Source organism: Xenopus tropicalis, chromosome 4 (assembly GCF_000004195.4).
Source record: "Xenopus tropicalis strain Nigerian chromosome 4, UCB_Xtro_10.0, whole genome shotgun sequence".
In the NCBI taxonomy this organism is placed as follows: domain Eukaryota; kingdom Metazoa; phylum Chordata; class Amphibia; order Anura; family Pipidae; genus Xenopus; species Xenopus tropicalis.
The window spans coordinates 130,117,589-130,130,008 of NC_030680.2; the positions used below are offsets into that span (position 1 = coordinate 130,117,589).

Sequence of the window (12,420 nt, forward strand, 5' to 3'; positions counted from 1 at the left end):
CCTTCATCCTTAGTGTTTAGGTACACTTTATGGCAATAAGATATGCCATTAGCCAATTGTCAGACACTTCCATGACTTTTCTCATCTCTTGCATTTTCAGATTGTGCGCCTGGACCGCACCATGGAGCAGATAGTGTTCCCCGTGCCAAGTATCTGCGAGTTTCTTACCAAAGAGTCTAAGTTGCGTATTTATTACACAACAGAGAGGGATGAACAAGGTAGCAAAATCCATGACTTCTTTCAGCGTTCTGAGGATTTGTTCAATGAGATGAACTGGCAGAAGAAACTAAGAGGTGGGTGAAACTTTGTTGCCAAAATACTTTAAATTTGCTGTTGAAGGATCACAAGCCATTTGTTAAATCGGTCCCCACCAAAAACTGGGAGTTTTCTAAATGGCGAAATTTAGATTTTATTACTATGCCATAGAATAAAGCATGCTTCTTCCTCAAATAAAATTTCTTTGGTATTAATCACATTTCCTTGCTGAAGATCCATTCAAACCAATGGGAACAGAAGTGTATTTGAACGGATATCTTGTTGCTTTACGATAAAGGTCTATGGGAATCTTGTGCAATGCCCTTGAGAAAATTGAGGGGAAAAATTGATGAATATTCAATTTATTTATTTATTTAATAAATCTGCCCTTATTGAGCAAGGGTTTATTTGTCTGGCTGGAAATGCCTCCAACATTAAAGAAGCCATCTTGTTACTTATAACATTGAAGCCACTATGGGCCGTCTATCATGTCTTGCAGCGCAGCATGTTCTGTACTGGTGCTCGAGGAACATGACCTTCTGGAGCAGCATCTCCTTCAACTTGGCTGTTCTAATGAACCTGCTTGTTGCTTTCTTCTACCCATTTGTTAACGTGCATGGAGGTTAGTGCATATACTGGCTTTTCTTTTTGTACCTTGAATGACTTTTATATGCTCTATTTACATCTGTGAATTATGCACTATAGCCACTACTTAATATCCTGTCAATTTTTCTTTTAGGGACACTGGACTCCCGTCTCTCTGGCTTGCTTTGGACAGCTATGATGGTATCTTTGGCCATTGTCATCGTCCTTCCAAAACCACATGGAATAAGAGCTTTGATTGCATCTACAATCCTACGCCTTATCTTCTCCATTGGTCTGCAACCTACTCTCTTCTTGTTAGGAGCTTTTAATGTGAGTTCTTTTAGCTCAGTAGGATTCTTATGTAGTTGATCCATGGAGTTTAACACCTTGAGGCAAAATATTTTTGCTGTTGTGTCAATGAGTAAACAATACACTGGTTCTAAATTCTATAGCAATGCACTGAATCCACTATTTTTGGGTTTGGTCGACCCCTTGTAAAAGTTTTGGCTAAATACCAAACCATGGAAGGATTAAATAGAAGCGTGCACGTTTCATTAGACCAAAAGTCATCTGATCTTAAGGATTCGGTTTGGCTAGGCAATTGGATTAGGCTGAATCCTGCTGAGAGTGCATCCCTAAAATTCTAATGGGTCATATCCAGGTTAACTAATCTACTGCTGGATGGCTGTGTATACTTTTTTTATGTTTTACTGATCAGCAGGTAGCAAATTCCTTTTATTCATTGCTATGCGTTACTGCTTCTGGGGACTTTTTAATTAACTTTTTATATGATGTAGATCAGGGATCCCCAACCTTTTTTTACCTGTGAGCAACATTTCAATGAGAAAAGGGTGGGGAGCAACACAAGCACAAAATCTTTCCAAGTAGGTGACCAATGGACTTAGATTGGTCAATTAGTCGCCCAATGTGGACTGGCAGACTACTAGAGGTACTGTTTAGCAGTACAGATGGCCTTTATGCCTCCGAAACATGCCTCCAAATAAGAAATTCAAAAATGGGCACCAACTTTGAGGCCACTGGGAGCAACATCAAAGGGGTTGGGGAGCAACATGTTGCTCAGGAGCCACTTGTTGGGGATCACTGATGTAGATGCTATGTAGGTGCTTTTTTGGCACAATTTGCAGTTTTTTTTGTTTGTTTGTTTTTTTTTTTTTTAATTGCTTTTTGTTTAGCATCTCTTCAGTTAGGAATTTCAGCAGGTATCTTGTAGCTAGCGTCCAATTTAACATGGCAACCAGGTAGTTGTTTGAAAGAGACAGGAATATGAATAGAGGAGGGCTTACATAGAAATATAAGTAATAAAGAGTAACAATAAAATTGTAGCCATAGTTTTTTTTTTTTCTGTTTGTTTTTTTTTATTTACCGACCCCAATTTGAAAGCTGCAAAGAGTCAGAGGAGAAAGACAAATAATTAAGCAACTATAACAAATAAAAAAAAAATTATCTAAAGACCTAAAAATAGGCTATTCCCTGAAGGTAAACCATCCCTTTATTACCTTTTAATACATATTGGGGATATAGCGCAGACTAAAGATGCCCTTTACCACCATTCTTAGGTCTGCAATAAGATAATCTTCTTGACAAGCTTTGTTGGAAATCGTGGCACGTTTACACGAGGATATGGAGCGATGGTCCTGGATGTTGAGTTTCTCTATCACCTTCTTTATCTGATGATCTGTGCTATGGGTGTATTTGTGCATGAATTCTTCTACAGTCTTCTGGTAAGATCCTTTAAGACATTACTAAATAGTAGGGGTCCTTTTGAAATGGATAAAGTGGCACTGCCTGTTTTTACAATAGCCCCAGTTTTTATAGAGTTTTGGAATGAGTTTTTAATGTGTTCCTGAACAAGCATAGTATCCAAGGCTATTGTGATACTAAAATCTACAGTTAGTATTGATGTTGGTATATATGGTTTATGTATTTGAGTGTATAGATATGTCAGTATGGGTTTATGTATGTGAGTGGAAAGATAGGTCAGTATGGGTCTGTATGTGAGTGGATAGATAGGTCAGTGTGGGTCTGTATGTGAGTGGATAGATAGGTCAGTATGGGTCTGTATGTGAGTGTATAGATAGGTCAGTATGGGTCTGTATGTGAGTGTATAGATGGATAGATAGGTCAGTATGGGTCTGTATGTGAGTGGATAGATGGGTCAGTATGGGTCTGTATGTGAGTGGATAGATATGTGAGTGTATAGATAGGTCAGTGTGGGTCTGTATGTGAGTGGATAGATGGGTCAGTATGGGTCTGTATGTGAGTGGATAGATAGGTCAGTATGGGTTTGTATGTGCTGGGTTTATTTGGAAAGGTTAAACTTGATGGCCTCTGGTCTTTTTTCAACCCTATGTAACTCCTAAGGTAACTCTGACCTTTCCTTATAGCTCTTTGACCTAGTCTACCGGGAGGAAACACTACTCAATGTAATAAAGAGTGTAACAAGAAATGGACGTTCCATCATCCTCACAGCAGTGTTGGCTTTAATCCTGGTCTACCTCTTTTCCATCGTTGGTTATCTTTTCTTCAAAGATGACTTCATACTGGAAGTAGATAGGCTACACAATGAGACCATTTTCCCAGGTGAGCACATTTCTTTGTAGTTAACGAAACATTTAAAGATCAACTTGTCTCAGTGATGGTTCTTTTTTTAGAGAATGGAGGCACCATGACTTCAGAGCTCCTGTATTCAGAAGTTTGTCGTCTGGGGTCTGACACTAACTGCACCCAGGGTAGGCTCTGCCCCTTGTTTTAAGGGTGAAGACATGGAGCTACTAGAAGCAGCTACTTATTGTGGCTACTAAAACAGACAATGCTGATCATTTGCTGATAACTGTCTCTATGTGTGTTTTAGCAGAGGCAATTCACAGTTCTCGGTCTATGGCAGGGTTTTTTCTGGAGTTTAGTAGCCAAGAAAAAGTAGATGCTACTAGTAGCTCAATGTGTTCACCCTAAAGAAGTGTGTGGGACATTGTGAGGATACAAATTAAAAGATCTGATTTTATTTTTTCAATCCGTTTCAATCAAGAAGAATTATCCCAGGTTACAGAAGAGGAAGAGGAGGAGAAAGAACACACTTGTGAGACACTGCTGATGTGTATTGTGACTGTGCTGAGCCATGGACTGAGAAGTGGTGGAGGAGTAGGAGATGTGCTCCGGAAACCCTCTAAAGAGGTAGATTGACCTAAGAACAGAGGCTTTTGTAACAGGCCGTCTTGACCCATAAACCAAAACATGGTATATTTATCGAAGTCGCGGAAGTTTCCTCTCAAGGCAACTGCCCTGGCAATTCTCTATGGGGGTGTATTTTCTAGGTGTGGAAAAAGTAGCTGCTACTAGTAGCTCAGTGTCTTCCCACTTAGACATAAGTTCATAACAGCATCACCAGCTGGCAGGATTTACCTAGAGACTGTCCTATAGATAGTCCATGTGTAGCCAAGCCACAAATAGGCTAATATATTGCAGTCCTTGTTATAATTGTTCCTCCAGGTTGCACAGATGCAGTGGGGCTGATGATTCCTTAAGAATCCAAAGGGCCTTAATGGGAGGGATGTTTATCTCTAGGCCTCCCTTTAATGGAAAATTATAGTTCCACACCTATAAGGGGGTTTGAAATTTTCTTGGGCTTCATGGCTCATTCTTCCAGTTGCTTCCCCTTCCTAAATCTCCCAAAAAACTACACAATCACTCACAATCCCTGTTAAGCTGGTTTTTAAGTAACCCTGATGTTGGTGATCCTACCTACTGTTTCATTCTGCCTACACTGCACTCTATGAATCCCACCAATAGACAGACCACTGTCCATCTTTTCAGGAGCCGCTCTTTGCTGCTCGTGTGATCTACGATCTGCTGTTCTTCTTTATGGTGATCATCATTGTGTTGAACCTCATTTTTGGAGTTATCATTGACACGTTTGCTGATCTGAGGAGCGAGAAGCAAAAGAAAGAAGAGGTGTTGAAAACAACCTGCTTCATCTGTGGTAAGTGTCTTTGAGCATTCAGTGACATTCAGTGCCCTGCAAAGACAAAACATCAAAATACCTGGAGTCATTCCCTCTTCCTTCCCATCTTTCGTGGGCAGTGGGAATAGAATGGAAGTGCCAGCACAGAAGCTTTTCAGGTGATTTGTGCCTGAAAACGCTCGTGTGCATTTTAGACCTTGCCATTGAATACAATGGAAGACCGCAAATGGCAATTGCAAAGGGTACTGTTATTTTTAAATAAACTGCCTTGGAAATGGCTCTTCATTTAAAGTAAATGAAGTCAATTAAGAAAGTGTGGGCACCCCTGGTTTAAAGGGTACAGTTCTACACATTCTATTGAGCTGCTTATAAGGAAATAAGGAGAGACTTATTGTGGATTTTTTTTCCACTATGGGATCTGCCAGTATGCCTAATACTATTCTTAAACTGTGCTACTTTAATGGTCAGACATTTTTAATTTCGTATATGAGAATTTTCCCTCTATGTAATATTTATTTATTTATTTTGCTTAGGGCTCGAAAGGGACAAGTTTGACAATAAGACGGTAACCTTTGAGGAACACATAAAGGAAGAGCACAACATGTGGCATTATTTGTTTTTCATTGTTCTGGTAAAGGTGAAAGATTCCACAGAATACACTGGACCAGAGAGCTATGTAGCAGAGATGATTAAGGTGGGGACTGGACAATATCAAAGCACAGTATTTAAAAAATGGTACCCATGTGTTTCTCATCTGGCAGACATGATTATACCCACCCCCAAGGAAGTCTAACATGCCAAACTTTAGCTTTGGTATTTATATTTTTATCTGCAATCAAACTCATTGCATTCTTGTTAGTTCTCTTGTCAGATTTGTGCACGTGCATACTCTTTAGCACAGAAAAGATGCCTTTGATAACTACATTTAAAGTACCTGGGCTAAGTGTATGGACATCAGTAGAGTTTTTTTTCTGTGGGCCTTGCAGTATGTTTATGTTTGGTTCAGGGCTGCTTTGCATTCCTGGTGTTTTAGCAATTGACCTGTTCAGGCCCTTTATAAGTGAGGGCAATACAACCAGGCAATAGCAGGCTATGGTCAGATAGGACAAAAAATGCTATTATTGCTTTCTGTTTACAGCAGGTGGAGTTTAAATAAGAACTGAAGCTTAACAAGTAGGCTGGAAATGATGCATATTGTATTTTGGGAATTGTACCAGGCCAAGGTGACCACAGCCCTTTAGCAGTGAAGATCCTGTGCCCCTGAAGAACTTCCCATCTTTTTCTGCTGATGCTCTGTGCTATCGGTTACCTGTAGTGCCAGTCCATGCTAGCTAGGCAACCAGGCCAGACTCCTGGTCCGTCCCCCTCAACCCCCACCCACCCCCCATGCGCGCACACACACGCGCACGTTCAGATGTAACAGAAGCAGGGGGACAAGAGCATGGACTAGGGGTAGGCAGCAAGGTACATGCCTAGTTCCCACCGACCATTGTGCCCTAGGTATGTGTTTTTTTTGCCTACCCCTAGTTCTGGCCCTGGTTACCTGAACTTAAGGACAAACTCAAAATATACTGCATATAACCCCTATCTCAGGCAGGTAGGGTAATGGTGTAAGGGGAGATTTGTCACCCGCTGATAAATCTGTGTGCTACCATGGCCTACAAATCTCCCAAAAATGGTTGTGGAAAACCAAACGTAGCACTTCATTTTCCAAAGTCGCTTGAAGTTTCCTCGCAAGGAAACTTCGGGCAGCTTACGATAGCTGAAGCGACTTGATTTGCAAGTGACAATGTGTTTATATTCTGGTCAGAGGAAAAGTAAACTTTCCACAACTGACTTGTTTCTATGTGTGAGGGCATATAGATTGCTAGAGACATTTCCAAATGGGGTTGTGCCTAAAGGGTCCCCGGAAGAAGATATAAGGGGTTAAAGCATGCTGTTTTGGGGGTAATTGGTAAGTAGCGTAGAATAGGGTGACAGTTAAACATGTCTTTGCTAGTAAAGTGTTTATCATTGCCTTGCAGTGCCAATATCAGTCCCTTAGACCGTTTCGGCAGCTAATCGTCCCGTGTATGGGGACTACCGATGGGCCTGCCTGATCGATATCTGGCCTGAAATTGGCCAGATCTCGATCGGGCAGGTTAGAAAATCTAGTCGGACCGACTTTGCCTATGCCCGTCATTATAATTTGATCGTTTGGCCCCAGGGCCAAACGATCGAATTAGCCTGGATTCTCCTGATATTGCCCACCCGTAGGTGGGGGATATCGGGAGAAGATCCGCTCGCTTGGCGACATCGCCAAGCGAGCGAATCTTAACCTGGTCAGTCAGCAGAGAGGTGGTATATTTTGCCCATTTGTTCATGCGTTTTCTTTGAGATTAGGATATTCATTGCATTTGATAAAATTGACCTGCCTGTGTGGATGTGTGTGCCTGTGGTAGGAGCACAATATTGCTTCTTTAATATATTAGAGCTCTGAATAAACTAGAACAAAAAGAATAGCTTGCTCAGTGCTTCATTATACGAAACAGCCTCCCAAGCTTTTCCAGGCAGAGAACCTGGCCTGAGAACAGGTGAGTGTGCCGACCAACTGGAATGTTTATGTACTGTTTTTCCTTTGATATCCTGGAGACACAGTTTACAGTAGGGTCGGCCCACTCCCTATGCCCGTGCCATAATCACTCACAGGAATCCAGGTGCCTTACTCATCGAGACTGAAGGGAAGGTTTGTTTGCTCAGGCTTGTGAGTGACAAGATCCGGCGCAGGTAATGTTTGCAGCTATTGCACTGTTGTTTCTTAGGAATCGGGCCAGCCTGTTTCTTATCTGCTCGTGTATTTTAATGGGGCCGCTCACCTTGAAACAAACCATCTGTGTCTGGCCAGGGCCTGAATCACACAAAATGAAGACCAAAGGCAAATGATGTCTCAGTATTACTACCTTTGTCATACTTAAAGTTAACCCTCTATGGCATTGAGCGTAGTGAGCTTTTGTGCTTCACCCTTAGTGGGTTTAAAATCCACTCAGGCCATCCACAGCAGCAGACATTGCTCAGCTAACACCATGCACAAGCCAGTGGTATTTTTAGATGTGGGTTTCCTTTTAAATTCCCCAGCAACTGATCATTACTTTCACACAGCCGTTGCATTAGGCTGGTGACTGATCCGGCTAGGGAGGGAGCAAGAGCAGGTCACTTGGGTGGGGGGGGGCATGGGTGCTGCTGGAGGGGACCACATCATTCTGGTTCACGTCTAAAGGGTGTGTGGGTGGGTGATCTGGCCGGATTATGCCATAAGCACCTCGTTTGGAATCCTCTTCCTATTTAATGTCTTCACTGTAAATTACCCTGGGGTGGGGGGGTGGGGAAGGTTTGTTTGCAATAAATAGATTCTCTAGTATTTCCCCACGTACATTATTCCATCTGGCTTCCTGTGTTATAAGCAGTGTCTAAGGGCATGTGTGCTCTTGTGCGATAACCGTGTGAAGCCTGCACTTTATTGTCCCAGACTGGTGATTTCTGTACACTCATGAGAGGTGCAGCGTGGGACGTTACAGCTGCTTTTTAGTGAAACATTAGGGGAGGGCAGTGTCACTTCCTCTCACGTCTGACTAGAAATTGGTCAGTAATGCAAAAAAAAGATCTATCACTAAACCCATGGACCTAAAAGTCCCCCTGCTCATAGACATTACCAGTGCGTACTGTATGGGAAAGTTTAATTTTGACCCCTCTTAGCAAGTTCTTACCCCCCTTCTGGACCTAAACTAACTCTGTCCTCCTATCTGGACCTGGGGTTCTGTGTTTTATGATAAATTTATGGTTATAGTGGTGCTCTGTCTATTCCCTTGTAGTTCTCCTCCCCCGTGTCTGGGTGAGAGGGTTGTGTCCAGGGGAATTTCCTCAGAAGAGAATTGATGTGTGGTTAGACACATCTGCTTGGAGGAAAGCAGTGGGAAGGAAAAAATGAATGGGGAGGTGGGTGGGTGGAAGTGATGCAGTAACAGAGTGGGGGACACCCATGGTGGGAGTTATTGCTGGGATACTGGAGAGCTGCAAACGTGACAAGGATGAAGCTGACCTCTCTGTGTATATTGGAAGGCAGAGCAGCATTATATCCCACTCTCTTTATAAGGGACAGACTCTAGGAAACATGCACATTATCCTTTGTGTTCTGTCCTATCCATATGGTAAATTTGCCCTTGGAATGCAGCATTTTAGTGGCCCTTTGGGGAAAAACATTAATTAAAAGCACAAAGGACACTGCAGTACTATTATCAGTATACATTACCTGGCATGTCCAACTTGTTGTCCTCCATTTGGTGTTGAACTGCATCCTCTTTAAACAAGATGCTGGGAATTGCAGGGCAATACCATTCAATCTCCAACCAGGAACTCTTGAGCAACATGTTGCTCACCACTTCCTTTGATGCTCTCAGTGACCTCAAAGTAGGTGCCAATTTCTACATTTCTGGCTTGGAAGCAAGTTTTGGGAGCATAGAGACACTGTCCTGGTCTCCTGCAGGCCAGTAGCCCACATGGGGCTACTAAACAGCCCTTATTTGGCATCCCCAAAGAACCTTTTACATCTGAGTGTTTACGTCTTCTGTGGTTCCATCTCCCTCTTCTGTCCTCCTCTTCTTCCCCTCTTAGCCTTTGCTTTTATAGTGTACCTTTTTTTTTAAAATTCTACTTTTTCCCTTCTATTCTGTCTCCCTCGTTTCGCTTCTGCTTTCCCATTTCATCCTGTATTCGCTGCTTCTCCATTTCTCATCCCGTGAATATATATTTTCTAGCTACCAATTTCCCATTCTTTTCATACCATCTCCCTGATACTTTTTTTTTTTTTATTCTGCCTCCCTTCTTTTCCTCCCAGCATCCCCATTTTCATCACCCAATATGCTTAGACTTGTTGTATCGCTTTGGTTTTCCAAAGCCGTGTAAAGTTGCCTGCTGGAGAAAACTTTGAGTGACTTTGGAAAACCAAAGGGTTTCCCTTAGTTGCCGGTGAAAAGGCATTTCAGAGAGATTAGTTGTCCACTGTAACAGAGATCTGTCGGGGTGACAAATCTCTCTGTTGGGAATTAGCCTTACTCTAAACACTTGCCCAATATCTCCAGTGGGAAGGCACTGGATCCATACATGGGTCAATAAAGGCTGCTGCCTCTGCCCCTCCAGACCAAGTTGGCAGCTTATTAGCCCTCGTATGGGGCCTTCCCAACAAAAATAGGTCAAATATCTAGCAATCAAGTTGGGAAATCCAATTGGACAAGGTTTCTCTTGATGCCTTTCTCTAGGCCAATTATGATTTAATTATTGGCCTAACTAACTTCAGGACTGGAGTTAGAAAAGTGGTAACCTCTTTCAATTCAGGGAGGCTGGGGTCCCCACATAAGAGAAAAAAGACATTTATCAGGGATGTCCAACCTGCAGGCCTCCCATCTGTTAAACTCTACTTTCCACTGACAGCCATCTGCAGTGTCTTTATTACTACTTTGATGTTGGGGACCATGGCACAAAACCTTCCTTAAAACCATCCCTGAATGAATTCTGAAGGCAGCCATTACTCAATAGACTCTTCTAGAATCCAAAGCATATGTGTGCAGCAGAACCACCAGCTGAGGATTCTGGAATGGGTTTCAGCAGCCAGTAACTGTCTATCCCTAATTCAGAGCAGTGCTTTGTCTAACATGGTGCTTCTTTGTACTGATATAATTGTCCATCACCCCAGGAGCGGAATTTAGACTGGTTTCCAAGGATGAGAGCAATGTCTCTAGTGAGCAGCGACTCTGAAGGAGAACAGAATGAGCTGAGGAATCTGCAGGAGAAGCTGGAATCCACCATGCGACTAGTGACAAACCTGTCCAGCCAGCTGAGTGAGCTGAAGGACCAAGTGAGTGGGTGGCACAGTGTCTGAAGCTACAGGGCATGCAGCATGTGAGGGAAGGGTACTGATATGTGTCCTGCAGAGAAAACACACTAGGTCTGTGGGGAGTGGCTGCTCTGAGGGTAGTTTCCTAACATTCAGGGTATGGAAATCCCCCTTCATACAAAAATGCTGGTTGTGGCTTATCACCGCCAATGCAGAGTAATGTGTTCACACAAGCTGTTTCTTCACATTTTATCCTGGTCTTCTACAGATGACAGAGCAGAGGAAACAGAAGCAGAGGATCGGCCTCCTGGGACAGCCAGCACATCTGAACATCAACCCTCAGCAACCAGCGTAGCCACGCATTTCGCTTCCTGCTCCACACAACTGCTGCCCATTACAGAGCAGGAGACACAGGATGTAATCGCATACCATGTGATCTCAACCCTAAATTCACCTCTTGTCCCCCATGCTATTTGGGCATCTGATGGCACTTATTGGTGCGTTGTGCCCGCTGCTCATGGGGGGAAGAAAAGAAAGTGACCGGGGACTAAGTCAGAACTTGAAGCAAAGGAGTGAATTTTATATTTAAGAGTCAAATCTATTTATAAGACATTTCATTTTTGTAAATCATGTCTGAGTGTATAGATCTGTGTAATTATACTTTGCTTGGTGTGGACAATCACCTCACCCCTTAGCTGTCCCTGTAATATAACGGAACCCCATGTCCAGTGTCTCATTCAACAAAACCTGCCCAGAGGCCTGTAGTAGATGTTTTCTCTAACAGCAATATCTGATCCATTTATATTAACTCTTGCTTCCAACACACAAGGACCAAATCTGGTTTTGGGGGGTTCTGCTAGTATATCTGGGTGGGTTTGAGAGCCAGTAAGAAGCTGAATGGAGCCTTTGTAATGATGCTGTAGCTCTGATACAGCCCAGTTGGCCATTTTTGTCTCATTGCTCTTTTGTACACACACCTCTGGTTTCTTTCTCAAGGGAAAGTGCCCCCTCACTTTGTAAATGTGCAAGTTTGAGATATTTAAATAAACACAGATAAACTGGTCTTCTGTGCACACATCAGTCTGGATATGAAGTCTTTATGGTTTTAGAAGCAGTTTAGGTATATTGCACTGTATTCTCGGTAGCCAATCAAAACGCACTGAGCCAACAACACGCAAGACCCTTAAAGGGGAAGGAAAGGCTACATCACTGGAGGTTGCCAGAATGTTAGGCACCCCCCCAGTGACTATAATCACTTACCTGATACCCTCCGGGCAGGTGCTCCAGTTAGGAGGACAGTTATGCGGGCGAGCATTCCTTATCGATCTTGGTGCATGTGCAGTAAATTGAAAAGCTGGATTTTAACAAAAAAGCCAGCTTTTTCACTCAACTGCACATGCGTCGCCTGAATAAAGAAGGCAGGCAGAAGAGGATCGCTCTCTCGTATATATTCGGGCCGGTGCAGTTTTCTGCTAACAGGAGCACTGGCCAGGGGTATCAGGTAAGCGATTATTAATACTGGGGGGGAATATTTCACTTCTCCTTTAAGTTGGCCATACATGGACCAATAAAAGCTGCAGATGTGGCCGCTCCAGACCAAATTGGCAGCTTATTAGGGTTAAACTTGTCAGCCAGGATCTTTAGAGTGAATGAGTAAATATACCAAATACATTGCTGGAAAATTTTGTGTTACTAGTCTTGGTTGTATATAGTACTGATACCAGCCAGGTCACAA

The 12,420-nt window shown here is 42.9% G+C and overlaps 1 protein-coding gene across 12 annotated transcripts in view; it reads left to right on the top strand.

Annotated features, from left to right (window-relative positions):
- itpr1 (inositol 1,4,5-trisphosphate receptor type 1) overlaps window positions 1-11,760 on the top strand; it is a 96,525-nt gene extending 84,765 nt beyond the window's left edge. For 9 of the 12 annotated variants that reach the window (XM_018093683.2, XM_018093684.2, XM_018093685.2 and 6 more), the window contains 11 exons: window positions 101-293; window positions 755-877; window positions 995-1,170; window positions 2,418-2,582; window positions 3,246-3,441; window positions 3,513-3,590; window positions 3,887-4,032; window positions 4,672-4,837; window positions 5,353-5,513; window positions 10,545-10,706; window positions 10,954-11,760. In XM_018093683.2, the coding sequence (XP_017949172.1) occupies window positions 101-293; window positions 755-877; window positions 995-1,170; window positions 2,418-2,582; window positions 3,246-3,441; window positions 3,513-3,590; window positions 3,887-4,032; window positions 4,672-4,837; window positions 5,353-5,513; window positions 10,545-10,706; window positions 10,954-11,040 (1,653 nt within the window). In that variant the 3' untranslated portion in view covers window positions 11,041-11,760. The remainder of the gene's footprint in view (window positions 1-100; window positions 294-754; window positions 878-994; window positions 1,171-2,417; window positions 2,583-3,245; window positions 3,442-3,512; window positions 3,591-3,886; window positions 4,033-4,671; window positions 4,838-5,352; window positions 5,514-10,544; window positions 10,707-10,953) is intronic. The other 3 variants (XM_031901146.1, XM_031901149.1, XM_031901150.1) reach the window with 3 other exon arrangements.
- Window positions 11,761-12,420: the final 660 nt, after the last annotated feature.